Here is a 15,178-nt window from a genome sequence, read left to right as displayed (position 1 = left end):
ATTAAATCCATAGCTTTAAATCAAACATTTAATTAAACAGTTTTATAATACCATTTTATAGCATCATAAACATGTCATGCAGTTACTGTAACACAGGAGGGACAATTCCAAGTGAAACCTTCCTATTGAAAAACAAAGCAAAAAAACATACAGTACATGCCCCAATGGGAAGTTAATTTAGTGCCTATTAGTTTTCTTTTAGATTTGTATAATAATATATGATACCAGGGTGCTTTTCAAAGGGTTTATCCAGTCTTTATTTGATTGTTACAATGTACTGGGATGGGCGATCCTGCTGGAGAGGATATCAGGATATCAGTACAAACCTATGGGATCTGTGTATCCTACGCCTATGAACAGCATGGGACACCTGGATAGACAGATAAATATAATCTTAAAGACACAGAGTTAAGACAACTGGTTGACATGGGAATACACAAGCCTGTAAGGAAAGAGAGATTCCGGCTTTGCTCTCTTAACTATATTTCTGTAGAGGAGCTGGGGATTGAACTGAAAACACTTCATTCCAGACCAAGGTTCCCCGTAAAGGATTTACATTCCCTGAGTCTCACTGATTTCTGTCTGAGCGCAGGTGAAAACTGAGGGTACAGTGAGTGTTAATGTAATGAAAATGCCAGGACCATTTGGGAGGGACAGGGAGCAGGGGTAATAGAAAAGGGGTCAGTTCTATAATACAAAACATTACAGCATCTAATGAAGTCATTTTTGTTTGTGTTTCTTTCGGGAAATTGTCTACGACGAAGCTGATCTTTAACCATAGTGCCATCTACTGGTACAATTACAGTAATTCACACACTTTGAATGGAAGAGCTTGGGTTTACAGTATTTCTCCCATCAGTGTTCAAACCAATGGAATTTCAGCATTGTTGTAGTTTTGCAATATACATTTTCATAAGTCTTCAAGCAGAAGCATTTTATCCTGCATCCGCGTGTGTGTTTCCATGTTTCATCTTACTAGCAACTGGATTTATGTTTGCCTGTCTATTTTGAAGACATTCGGAACGTTGTTTTTCAATTTGTGATAAAAATGGTTAGCACTGTTGTTACACATTAAGATATAAAAACAACTCAAACAATTGTTTTTTAAAACACTGTTATACAATCGCAGATTGCTCTGGATACAACCCTGTCTGATATCCAACAAAAAAATCATATTGATCCAGGCATATTGTTTATTGCATCTAGATTCAAAGAAACGTGTCACTTTGCCTCAGCCATAACTAGCTAGTCTATTACCTCCAGCAGCCTGAGGTAACTTCCTTAAGTGGTGCCTGTTAGTACTATGTAATCCAATCTACCGTACCAAGAATGTACTTACTAGCTTTTGTTACCTTGTAAAAAAATGGTATTGCAATCTCCTGTTTGCAGATATAGATGAGTGTGCGGTGGGAAGTCATAACTGCAATGCTGGTTTGGAGTGTCAGAACACTGCGGGCTCCTTCTACTGTAATCCAAAACAGGGCTGCCTCACTGGATTTGTACAAGACCTGAATGGAAACTGCATTGGTAAGACTAAACCGTTTACAGGTTCTTCTCAAATGCTCTAGCTCATTTTAAAAGGCTTGTTCTGCTCTAGGTCATAAACTGTATGGTAGTGATTATACATCCTGTGCCCAGGAGGCTGAACGTTATCTGTGGGAGTCAAGTTCACAACACAGGGCTGCAATCATTGCAGACAGGAGCGATGTATGCAATTAAAAATCTATCTTCTTGTCAAAGTTACAGTTGTGGCGTGTATACTTTTATTAAACAGCATTAACATTTAATTGCTTAGAATTAATAGCCCCCCCCCCCCCTAAAGTTAATGCACATTTTTATTGTGTCTGTTTTGATATAATAAATGCAGTTTGGTACTCACAGTAGATTGTTGCTAATTCAAGAGCAGTTTCAGGATATTCAACATCATGAACAGGGCTGGCTTACAGTATCTTTCATTTACATTTGAATAGCAGCACAGAATCGAAACAAAGCTTTCACCTTCATTCATCTCTCTCTCTCTTAATGAAGCCCACGAGGGGAAACATAGAATACACACGCTCCAGCACATAATACATTCTAATCACATACACACACAGGAGCAAATTTACAAGCACAGAATATGTTATTCAACATCACACGAAAACTAACATAGCTGCAGCATATGAAGATTTTGTTCTTCTGAAACCTAATATTTGTTTTTGGAAACCTTCTTTGCTCTTTTTTTTGGTTGATAAATCGAATTATTTTAGCATTGGCAACTAAAATTGAAGAGCATCAACATGTCTCAACGTAGATGCACAGAAAGAAAAGTTGGCAAGTCTAGATAAATGTTTTATTCAACACACATGAGCAGTGATACATTGGCTAGGCCAGTACCCTGGCACATAGTAAGAGAAGCTGCTCCCAGTATTCTAAATGCTCTGTGTTTACAGCAGGTCTTGTACTAGAAGGACCAGCAGCCACACACAGTGCTGATATTGAATAATTACAGCTAATGAATCTAAAACTAGATTGGGTGTTCATAATCCCTTTTAAATCCAGCACTTTGGGTTATTTTTCCAGCTGTTTTTCTTTGCTAACGTCATGCCTTAAAAGACGGATCTATTTGGTGTCTGCTGTGCATTCTAAGAACACTAAGTTGTTATTTTTGAGCACTCTGCAGGAAGGCAGTTTCTGAAAGAAGTCCCCATATCTCTGTGGCCAATGAAATTAAACTTATTCACAGTTATACAGCGTTCACTGGAACAAACCACGCTTAGTTCCCAAACGAAAAACATCTTTATAAAAATAAAAAGGCAGAGTTTATGTTCTATGAAAGTGTTTACTCAAAAACACTGATGAAGGCATTTGAGCTCATCATATCACAACCCCTGCATTGACAGAAGCAGAAACAGAAACACGTCTGTCTGACCGGGTAGTGTTTTACACAGTGAAATTTCATGAGAGCAAATGACAAAAATAAAACCCTTAGGCTTGATCCAAAACCATACAGGTGTTTTAGAAAATGCAAATGCCAAAGGTGTGTCAAGGTAGGTTGAGATTTGGAGACTCGGCTGGCGGTTGCATCGCTGTATGTTTCTGGTGTGGATTATTTTCTTGTACAAGCTGCCACAACTTTCAACGTTCTTCTTGTATTGGAATAGATGTCAATGAATGCACCAGCCTAATAGAGCCCTGCTCTACTGGATTCAATTGCATCAACACGGTCGGCTCTTATACCTGTCAGAGGAAGATCGTCATGTGTAGCAGAGGCTATCATGCCAGCCCCGATGGAACCAGGTGCATTGGTAAGGATTCAGCATCTCTAAGAATAATAGATACATGTTTACAAATATAAAGCTAAAAAGCATAATTTAAGAACTGTACCCTCTAATCATTTTCTGTATCATATCACCCTGGTGCGTATCTATATGTCTATCTTGGATAGAATTTTCGATAACGAGGTTTGGGGTATTTCAGTAACAGTATTTGATTTTAGATCATTTGAAACATGAACAGCTTTGGGGCGTGTACTGTACGTGGAAACATGTTGTAAGAGATTTATAATGTCTTTGTTTTTTTATACAGATGTTGATGAATGCCAAGCTGGAGTGCACCGCTGTGGAGAGGGGCAGATTTGCCACAACTTGCCTGGCACTTACCGCTGCGACTGCAAGACGGGCTACCAGTACGACATGTTCAGCAGGACGTGTGTTGGTAAGCAGCAACATTTCTGAGTCGTCAGTTGTCATTTTGTAATGATCTGCTATGGGGGAGGGGGGGATGTCAGGGTCAAAGGCACTCTTTTTACCTGTCTTACTTCCTCTTTTGCCGACAGATATAAATGAATGCTGGCGCTACCCAGGACGGCTATGTGCCCAAACCTGTGAGAACAATCCCGGGTCCTATCGGTGCTCGTGCACTTCGGGCTTTGCATTAGCGTTCGATGGCAAGAACTGTGAAGGTACCTCTGTGTTTCACAGAACATGATCATCAAACCATGAACACCTGCTAGAAAAGCATTACAGAAGCTCATGATGGACAATGAGGACATCTCTGTGGATTTGATGCAGCACTGGATTTACCCAATTCAGATAACCTGCTGCACATCTCATAATAACAAAAACACTCACAGGCAATTGACGCCACGTCATGGGCACGTTTGCAGTACATATTCTACCGAGGAAGATTAAATTGTTCAGTAGAATGCCTGTAGGTACAAATGCTCTCAGTTTGCTGGGGTACTGGTTTTTATCTGATCATGAGGCAGATAATTAAATGCATTCCTACTGGATTGACGCAGTAGACCAGTCCTTCAGTAGCAACACAGAAAGGGCGACTTACTGCCAAGGACCAGCATCACCTAAAACTTATCACAGTAAAGTCCCGCATTTGTGTGACTTGTGTTTTTTGTTCTAAAGAAAAAGTTAACTTGCTTTTGTCTTTTACACAGAAGATGTGATACATTGTCAGTGTGTTGCTTTTAATGGAGTACAGAATTGAGATACTGGCAGGTTCTTTACACAGGCAAATCTATATCATTTTCTCTGAAATAATGCCTCTGTGGTTGTCACTTAGTGACAAGTGTTGTCTGCCTGCACACCTAGTGAATGACGTGTTCCTGTCTGCCATATTATACATTCAAGAATGATGAATATACTCAAGTGCCAAAACATCTTAAAGTGGCATGACTATACATACTGCACTATTGCATACAATAGAACTGTGTGTGTTTGTTCTAATTTAGATGTAAATGAATGTGACAACAACCCCTGCAGTCAGGAGTGTGCCAATATCTATGGCTCCTACCAGTGCTATTGCAGACAAGGCTTCTATCTTAAAGAGGACGGACGTTCTTGTGAAGGTAATGCACGTCTCTAAAGTTAATCTGCATGCATTTATTCATATGCATCTAATGCGCTCAAATCACAGGTTGATTGTGTTGTTTCTTTTTCTTGATCAGAGTAGTATTACTCATTCACTACTGCAATTCGGAGTCTGGGACAAAGCAAACAAGATCATTTTAAACAGTGTCATGTACAGAGTGATTAGAAAGTAAGTAAGTTTGTGAGAAATGGTGCGTTGATGTGGGAAACTTCCTTTCTAATCACCCTAATACTGTCACACAATCCTAGCAATACAGAACATAATGTTACTGTATACGGTTTTAAATGTTCATATACATTACTGCGTTTTCTTAACTAAGCATTGGTTAAGCCCATTCTTAACACGAGTTACAGGGAAACAGAGCTGGATAGCCCACACTGATCAGTAGTTGGACACAACATTTCCATGTGTGCAGTATTGAATCAATAGAATCATCTCCTGTCATAAGGAATTGATTTTCCTTGTCACTGGTGACAAGGCTCAAAAGGTAAACTCTGCCATTGATGGTTCCCTGGAGGCGGGTAAGAGGCATCTTTTCTGTTGCAAAGTTTTCAAAGGCTTTGCACTTGATGAGGCCCAAGGATTCCCTTGCAGCTGCGTAATCCAAGTTAAACCAATATGAGTGCTTGCTGAGGGTAATCCACTTTTTGCTTTTTGGTCTTTGGTGGTCAAAATCTTTGGAGTCTAGTAATGCCCACATTAAAATGAAGAGCTTTGGTGTATCTTGAAGAGTAATTGGTTCATCCCATTGCCAAACTATATATGTTATAGCCAAAATTATTTGCTCCAGATGTCTTACTTTGGTTCCCTCTATAGGGGTTATATGGTATACACTATAGTGTTTTGTATCTAACTCAGCACATTGTAGGAGATGAAAAATAAATGCATTAACTGGCTCCTGTGGCCGAATGTAAATGTAGAATGAATTGACGTGTCATTTTTTTGGCTGCAGATATTGACGAGTGCTCTCAGAGCATTGGCAATCTGTGTGCTTTCCAGTGTGTGAATGTGCCAGGCAGCTACCAGTGTGCATGCCCTGAGCACGGATATACCATGTCACCCAATGGAAGAACCTGTCGAGGTAAGAGAAGACAGCTGCTTACCTTAAATGTGTCTAACAGTCAGTAGGAAGGCTGTACTCACGTGCACGTCCATGGCACCCTTTTGACAGCAGCCTCTTAAAATCAGAACAGGAATTGGATGGTCTGATGTCAAGTTAAAAATGGACTGTAACAAGTACAGGGCACCAGAACACACCTGCAAACTACAACGATAAAAGTTGGTTCATTTTCCCAAAATCCTAGTTTTTGGAGTTGGCAAAAGACCAGTGGGTACAATTATTAGCCACAAGAAACTGGAACATCTGCCCAGAAGTGCTATAACTGCTTATAGTACGATTCTCTGATGCAGGATTCTCAATTTATTTACAGCACTTCTGACAGTTAGAGTGCTGTGCCAGGATTTTTATCTGGCTCCCATTTTATAGTTTAAGTATACCTAATTAACCTATTGGGAAACCACAGAGAGAGATAGATTGAGAGAGAGAGAGAGAGAGAGAGAGAGAGAGAGAGAGAGAGAGAGATAGAGAGAGATTGAGCGAGAGAGAGAGGGAAAGAAGAGAGAACTAAAGAACCTACTTTAGATCCCTTAGGGTTCATTTGAATTTCTGTTGAACTCTGCGAGCTGTACAGAACAGTGCATCTCGACTCTAAGATGAAATGCGTGATTACAAGCACTGCAGTTTGGAGTTGCTGTGAGAGGGCGACTATTGACTTCTGGCAATAGAAAGCACGAGGCAGCTTTTTTCATGTGGTTATGTAAGATTAACATTAGATTAGACTATATCTTTACATAATAATATAAAATAGGCAAATTGAAACTGTTTGAAATGTCTGAACATTACTTTTTCACATAGTCTAAAGGTTTTTTGTTGTTGGTGTTGCAGATATTGATGAGTGTGCTGTTGGAGCTCATAATTGCTCAACAGCTGAGACCTGTTATAATATCCAGGGTGGGTTCAGGTGTTTGTCATTCAGCTGCCCACAGAACTACAAAAGAGTGTCTGACATGTAAGTATGGAAAATAATGGCATCTTTAATACAGTAGGTACATGCTTACTTCTCATTATGCGGTTGTCTATAGAGACGTTTTTTAAACTATAGTCAGATAAAACTCATAAGTTAGTGTTTGACCAATGTTTTCTGAATAGGGAGCAAGATCCGTAGGATAGGGGATTTTAATGTAAATCTCAACTAAGAGGCCATGAATCCCCCAATTCCTGTGGAAGATTAAGACCAGGTTTGTACTCCTTGTTTCATTTACTCAGTGTCTTGGTTTGTATCCCGCAGGCGCTGTGAACGCGTCAGCTGCTTAAACTACGTGGAGTGTCAGAGCAGCCCCTTGAGAATCACCTACTATCAGCTGAGCTTCCAAACCAACATTGTGGTCCCAGCCCAGATATTCCGCATTGGGCCCTCGCCTGCTTATGCTGGGGACAGCATCGTTATCAGTATAACGAGCGGGAATGCAGAGAACTACTTCAGCACCCGGAAGCTGAACCCTTACACAGGCGCCGTGTACCTGCAGCGGCAGGTCCGGCAACCGAAGGACTTCTTGATAGACGTTGAAATGAAACTCTGGCGTCAAGGAGCTTTCACCACTTTCCTCGCTAAGATTTACGTGTTCATAACAGCTCATGCTCCCTAAGCTGTTTCTGACAGGCATATTTCATATGGTGCTCAGCTATGAAGCTGTTAACTTTAAGATTTTAGACATGTGCTACTGTGGAAGTTGCATTTACTGTATGCTATTCCTTTTTTTTTTAAATAATATCTAATATATCAAGGACCTTAATGTTAAAGCCATGCTGAATTTCTATAACTTAGTAGACATCTGGGTGGTGCTGATGACATACTGTGCAGTTGAAAAACAAATTGTGTGGGACACGATTGTTGCAGAGCATTGTAATGGCTTCATTGCCATTCATGCTTATGTCCCTTAAAAAAAAACGTTTCCAAAGACAGAAATAATATGTCATTCAATGGCTCACATCTCACGTCTTTCACTTCTCTTTTTTAATAACTAAGCTGTCCTATTTGCAGTATGTGGTAATATTGACCATCAGTATTAGGTTTACACAATGGATATAGTAACATATAGTAACACAATGGCTGTATAATATTTCTTAAAGCTATAAACCAAGGACTGAAAAAAATAAGTAATTCTTATCATTTTAGGCAATCTTTACAGATTGGGCATGCACAAGGTAGAACTAATGTGACAGAAAATGAAAACACAGCATGAAACTAAAGGACGTCTTTATGATACTAGACAGAGGAGAGAGGGATTTGCTGGGTTATAGGAAATTGTATGCTATCATTGAGTTCACATGACGTTGTTTCCCTTCCAGATCTAGAAAATAGCAAAGGTTTTTACACTGACTGTTTCAGCTTGATAACTGCCATGTGATCTTATTCCACTGTGTAAAAGAAAAGGTAAAATGTGATCATGTATAATGTATATAACCAGTTACAATAAGTACGCATACAAATTTTGAGATAGCAAACTCTCTTCTTAGGCACTCTAATACATTTTATTTGAAGATTTAGCTGTAATGTGCAAAGTTTTTAGCAACTTTTTAAAATATAACATTTTTTTATTATGTTTTGTAAGCTTGTCTAACAGTTAGAAAATAGCAGTTTCTAAAAAATGTCTAAAAACTATGTTCATTGCTGAATAATTCCAAATGCTGTTGTTGTTTTTATTTCAGCCCATTAGTTGTCCCAACATATTAAACTCCATTTGCTGTAAAACAATATAAAATACTTAAGTACTGGTTGAAATGAAAATGCATTTTTAGGTGAATTGCATCCTCAATTTAATAAGCAATGCCATTTTGCATGTTGCCAATTTTATAAAGCATGCATAGTTCTATTGACGATACACTCTGTTTCTTCTTACATCTAAATACATCTTCTTCAGCCTTGGGGGGGGAGGACACAGCTCTTAATTACTGTATTTTCTGCACAATCAGTTGGAAAGTAAATGCATTTTAATATGAAGTCAAACCTTTTGATATGTATTCTCTTTTAAAATAAATTAAGAAAAAAGATAATGAAGACTTCTCTTTATTTCCACTTCTGTTTTATTTATTGTTTTTTAATTAAATGCAGTGGTGTATGCAGAAGCGAAATGCAGTTAGGGAGGGTAGGGTGAAACATGCTTATCCATCCTTTTGATTCAAATGTCATTACCAATCTTGCTAGGTGGTAAAATGACAAATTGCGCTTGACAAATGACAAATTGCATTTCTTTGAGTTGAGAGAGAAACTTTGAGAATACATCCATCATGAGTCACAGTGTTCAGATAAACATTACCCTAACTGAATTTCTCAGCAGTCATGAGATACGTTTTTTTTTTTACTGTGTCTTCATTCATGGAAGGAACAGCAAGAGAAAGAAATGAAAAAGTAAAACTGCAACAGTTGCTGACCATGTGAAAGAGTGTGATGTGGTTGTCACTGGTGTATGTGGCACTACAGTTTGCATCTACAATGGTCAGCCTTCTTTGGGTGGTAGTACCCACAGACAAAAACAGCAAATACACAGGAATTGCAACTCATATACTGTGTCGGCTCCATGGATCCTTCAACACAGGTTGGAAGGTTCTTTGCTTGCTCTGTAAGTGATGCAATGACAGTGCCCCTTCCATGATGCCAGTTCCCTATACCATCCTCTTTTCCATGGTCTACTATTTACCTGTCATGCTGCATTGCAATACTGAAGTGCTTTAAGTCCATAATCATTATGATCTGGTCAGTCCTCCTCTTGGGAGTACATTTCATTAACATTGTTTTACAGAAAAATGGTTTTACAGATATCCAGTCCCCCAATTCTGTCAACATCCAAAGTCAACCGCTGAGCAAGTGACAGCACTATCTGCATCATCAGCTCTGTGAGGACACCTTGTGTAGCTATGCCAAACCTTAAAGCTGGGCCAAATATTGATCCCGTCTTCTATCTCACTGTTGTACGCCTGTTGTGTTACAATATCATGAAGAAAACCAGGAAGTGTGCAGCTCTTTGTGAGCAGTGTGGAAGTGATCCCAGATCAGGGCCAGACAATCTCTTAGTTAAGTGATAATAGCTGCCTTTACCAGAGATTACAGTCCTTATTTAATGAGAGTTCATTTGTCAAACTGGGTTGTTACTCTAATGATACAGACGTGCTCAAATTTGTTGGTACCCTTACAGCTCATTGAAATAATGCTTCATTCCTTCATCAGCTCTATGTTCACAGACGAAAAAATGAAGCTTTCAAAGAAAAGAACACCATACCTACAGTGAAACATGGAGGAGGCTCGGTTATGTTTTGGGGCTGCTTTGCTGCGCCTGGCACAGGATGCCTTGAATCTGTGCAGGGCACAATGAAATCTCAAGACTATCAAGGCATTCTGGAGCGAAACGTACTGCCCAGTGTCAGAAAGCTCTGTCTCAGTCGCAGGTCATGGGTCCTCCAACAGGATAATGACCCAAAACACACAGCTAAAAGCACCCAAGAATGGATAAGAACAAAACATTCGACTATTCTGAAGTGGCCTTCTATGAGTCCTGATCTGAATCCTATCGAACATCTATGGAAAGAGCTGAAACTTGCAGTCTGGAGAAGGCACCCATCAAACCTGAGACAGCTGGAGCAGTTTGCTCAGGAAGAGTGGGCCAAACTACCTGTTAACAGGTGCAGAAGTCTCATTGAGAGCTACAGAAAATGTTTGATTGCAGTGATTGCCTCTAAAGGTTGTGCAAAAAAATATTAGGTTAGCGGTCCCATCATTTTAGTCCATGCCATTTTCATTTGTTTTATTATTTACAATATTATGTTGAATAAAAAATCAAAAGCAAAGTCTGATTTCTATTAAATATGGAATAAACAATGGTGGATGCCAATTACTTTTGTCAGTTTCAAGTTATTTCAGAGAAGATTGTGCATTCTTTGTTTTTTTTCGAGGGGTACCAACAAATTTGAGCACGTCTGTATGTCTAAGAAGATAAGGATTTGGCTGGGTTTTTTTTTAGTACATTTTAGGTGCTGCATTCTTCCACTGGAAGTAATTCTTCCACAAAGTAATTATTTTAACCGAAATCTGTACTTGTTATGTGTAGGGGCATTGCTTCCAGCTTAGGCTGATAAGGTCTTAGATGGGCACCAGGGATAACAATCAGTCACTCAAAACATTTACTTGTCCAGATGAGTCAATTGAGAACAAACTCTCATTTACAATGACAACCAGGCAAGAGGCCCACGCCACCACAAAACACAATAAATGAGGAGTAACAAAACACATAATCAATCATGAAACGTCAGTCGGCAAGGAGTAGACCCTGCGGCTAAAAGCAACCTCAGATATGAATCGTTCTAATTTGAACTTTTGTTGAAACTTATTCCAGTCATTGGCTGCTGCAAACTGAAATAAGCAACGACCAAAATCTGTTGATACCCTAAGAACAACCAGTTTGATAAAATGACTGGATCATTTTGGTGTAATCACTTTGCAAGATTTCTTTTTTTTTCAGATTACTATATAATTATTTCTGATCGAGCCTGTATATTTCTTTCCTGATCATATTATTGAGAAAGTACAAGCTATTCTGCCCTACATCCTGTGCTTTTTATTCTTGGGTTTCATTTTTTCAATTTCAGAAAAGAACAAAAGTAAAACTTTTACGTAACTTTGTATGTAAATGCACAGACAGCTGTAAATAATTGAACCCGTTCACATAATTGACACACATTTAAACAAAGGCGTGCATAATTGAGATGTAAACATATACAGTAATGTACCATATTATTCTGAATTACAGTGAATATGTAAATGATGTGTCCTATTCTACTAGCATTTTGAAGTTTTCTTCAATATTAATGTTGCTGCTCTAATTAACAATGCCAGTGATGAAAACTGGGCTTAATTGTAATAAGACATCAAAAGCTTATATTTTAGTTTAGTCTAAATAGAAAATGCTGTACTGAGGAAAGGAGAAATTTATTAAGAGCAACATCTAATTACAGAAACATGAAGGCTATTTGGGGCTCTAGGGACTGCATATGAAGTCAAAAATATGATATGATCCTGTTTTCATTTATATGGTGTAATTGAAAGTAATGGTATATTCACTCTTTGCTGATGCAGTGAGATTTAAATAATTTCCCCATGCATTAAAATGTATTGAAGTATATCGCTGAAGATAGAAAGAAATTTGGTCTGGATTTCACAGAGGGAAACCCATCTGGTGAATAGAAAATAGAATGCCATTGCAAACAAATCAAAGTCCCCAGTTACTAACTTTTCTCGATTTTAAACGTATAAATATACAGAGAAAATAACTATCCATTATTCATATCAAAAAGTCTTGAATGCATAGAAAATGGTGTTGATACTCTCCGCTTGAATTCAATTGGTTGTGAAGGACCTACAAAATCAGATTTAAATAAATGAAATATGACTCTTTGTGTACTAAGCTCAGGGATCAAACGTCTAACAGTCAACGTGAATCTCTTCATGGTCATTCTAACATGTAAAACGCCAGAAAAGGGTCCGTTGTTAATGATTTAAACAGCAGCAATATTTAGACATGCCGCTGTTTAGATCAATTGAATTGAAAAGGGGGGTTCCTGGTTAAAATCCATTATGGTGCAGGTCAAGACTATTTTTTGGAAAACAAGTGTACCACAGACTATGAGGGGCATTCAAGTCACCTATCAGTGTTTGTTTTGGTAACTGCAGTCAAAGCACTGTGCTGTATGCTGCAGTCTATTAAAGGTGTTTAAGTTCTTATTATGTGTTTCCATTGGCCCCTCAAACAAGCTTGATTGTTCAGATGCTTGAGGTAAGTATTGAAATCAGTATAGAACTGTTACCTCCAGCAATGCTTTACAAACAGAATATATGAATCTGCCATATCAACATGATAACAACCTCAAAGTAAAAAGAAATGTGCACCCTACAGCATACCAAACGCAGTACACAAAGAGACACAATCTGTATTCTTAACCTGATGCTGCCCCATATTTAAATTGCTGTAAAGAAATACTTGGATTAAAAATGCTCTTTAAATAGTCGTGTACAACACACTTATTTAAGATATTGACACCCACAGCAAACATACAGTATGGAATATACTTTGAAAACATTATTTGAATCCAGTTTAGGTGGATTAAGTTAATTCAGGGGTGTCCAAAATGGGTCCTTCCACTCCTGGTCTATGTTCCAACCCTGTTCTAAATTGAACCAATTAAACCTCCATCCAGACCCTGAAGTAAATCATTATATAATTGTACCTGTTAAACCTGGAGTAGAATAGCCCTCCAGGACTGTGATTGGACAACCCTGGTGGTGTCACCCCAGCACTCAGTAGACAGCGGTCTCAAAACCAGGACACAAAACACGACAAAATTCTGCAGTCTGGCAGAGCAATAAATATCAGAATTCAAACAGCCTTAATAAAAAGACAAACATTGCCACCTGCTGGTCAAAATATGCAGTGTAGTCAGTTAGTAGCACAGTGAAATGAGCCAGACTAGAGCCTGGCCAGTAAAGGATAAAAACACAGATAGTCGCATTACTCCATTCAGTCTCCAGTGCTCGGCCTAATGACGTGGAAGCCACACAATGAGCTAACATGGAGCGGCTTCATCTTTAGCAAGGAAACCACGGCCAATGATTAATGAGATGACGGTTCCCCCACATATAATAGCTGGCATGGAACCAGCAACAGCCAAACGGCCCTGAACTTGTTAGAATACAAACACCACAGGAGGTAATACATTACAGAGTTCTTTAAACACAATGTGTGATATTCCTAGCAAAGCTTCATGAGTTAATAGATGTACTGTATTCATACTAATAAACAACAACAGAGCTGTACAGTGGATAATTACTGTATGGGTAGTAATATTATAATACTATTTATTTTAACTAAAGTAAGTTGCCTGCAGCAGTCATTCCAAAAAAAGAAAAATGGTTACTCAGTTATATTAATATTACTGCCGAGGAGATTTCTGGTGTTAAAACAAACAAACAAACAGACAAAAAGTGATGGCCTTGGAATATTCAAAAAAATGTAATGATTCATTATACCACTCTGCAAATGTTATTCCAGTTATCATTCCTTCCAAAAGGCTGACACCTTGCAGTTATTAGAATAGGATTTATAACTATGACCTTTAATGCTAACAATGATATTAAACACTTTGAAGAGTGTGCTTGCTGCGGAATGCAGAGGGGCTTCTATTACACCTCTTACGAGCTTGTCGTGTCATCTGCCTGTTACACCCTGAAGGTGAGGAGACTTCCCTGAGCATTATAAACATAGGAAAGGGTGTGAATGGTACTTTGACAACAATATTAATGCATATTGTAGATCACAACAGAACCCAGAGCCAAATAACTGTAGCTCAATTTGAATTATATCACTGGAGGTCACATTAGCAGAGACACTTCCAGATTACTATGTATTGTAATAAATAGGAAGGATTGGTTAGCTGTTCAGCTCAAAGGGTTTTGCTGTACTGTAGATTTGTATTACAGGGAAAACAGTTACTGCAGTGTACTGTACATGGCAGAAACATATATTTATGACTTTGGAAATCAACCTTTATATGCCAAATGAAAATCGAATTGGCTAATTATCCAACATGAGGATGTAAAATGGTGGAGTCTGGGTGCAGACTGTCGATCACACACACACAGAATACATATAGATAAATCCAGTGCAGCACATCAGCAGTACAGTAGATTTTTTGATAAGAAACAGCACAAATTATGAGCCCTGGATATTTACACCTGCCGTTGTTCAAATGGTCCAGGGTGAAGTTTTAGTATGCACTGAATTATAATACAGTATAACATTAAACTGCAAGATATTGAATTTATTAATTACACATTGCATTAGCATGCAATGCAGTTATCTGTTCACATCAGTGCTGGGGACTGTGTGGTGGCCACTGCATCCCAATGAGCTAAAACGGAATGATTTCTTTTTGCCGAGTCTGTGATGATAGTAAATAAGAATCTATTAAACAACTTTCTGCTGTATTGTAGTTAGACGAGGTTGAAGATTGTTACTACATTTCCAGCCTCTCTCATTTCACAGAGTAATATAGTCAAGTCATTATGGTAGACCAATCAGAAGTTGTCTTTGGGGTTGCTTGACATTGCTTACAAATGATTTTTTTGCAATTGCAGCCTGGAATACACATGCTCCTGTTGGAAGGGCATTCACTGTGTACACATCTTTCAGACTGAGATTTTACTGG

The 15,178-nt window shown here is 38.5% G+C and overlaps 1 protein-coding gene across 3 annotated transcripts in view; it reads left to right on the top strand.

Annotated features, from left to right (window-relative positions):
- Positions 1-8,980, top strand: part of LOC117412561 (fibulin-2-like) — a 54,004-nt gene extending 45,024 nt beyond the window's left edge. For all 3 annotated transcript variants that reach the window (XM_058988450.1, XM_058988449.1, XM_058988448.1), the window contains 8 exons: positions 1,390-1,527; positions 3,144-3,287; positions 3,568-3,696; positions 3,818-3,943; positions 4,727-4,843; positions 5,819-5,947; positions 6,812-6,935; positions 7,215-8,980. In XM_058988450.1, coding sequence (XP_058844433.1) covers positions 1,390-1,527; positions 3,144-3,287; positions 3,568-3,696; positions 3,818-3,943; positions 4,727-4,843; positions 5,819-5,947; positions 6,812-6,935; positions 7,215-7,572 — 1,265 coding nt within the window. In that variant the 3' untranslated portion in view covers positions 7,573-8,980. The remainder of the gene's footprint in view (positions 1-1,389; positions 1,528-3,143; positions 3,288-3,567; positions 3,697-3,817; positions 3,944-4,726; positions 4,844-5,818; positions 5,948-6,811; positions 6,936-7,214) is intronic.
- The last annotated feature ends 6,198 nt before the right edge of the window (positions 8,981-15,178 follow it).

This window comes from Acipenser ruthenus, chromosome 16, assembly GCF_902713425.1.
Source record: "Acipenser ruthenus chromosome 16, fAciRut3.2 maternal haplotype, whole genome shotgun sequence".
NCBI lineage: Eukaryota > Metazoa > Chordata > Actinopteri > Acipenseriformes > Acipenseridae > Acipenser > Acipenser ruthenus.
Note: the sequence above shows the minus strand (reverse complement) of the source record. Positions and strands in the feature narration are given on the sequence as shown.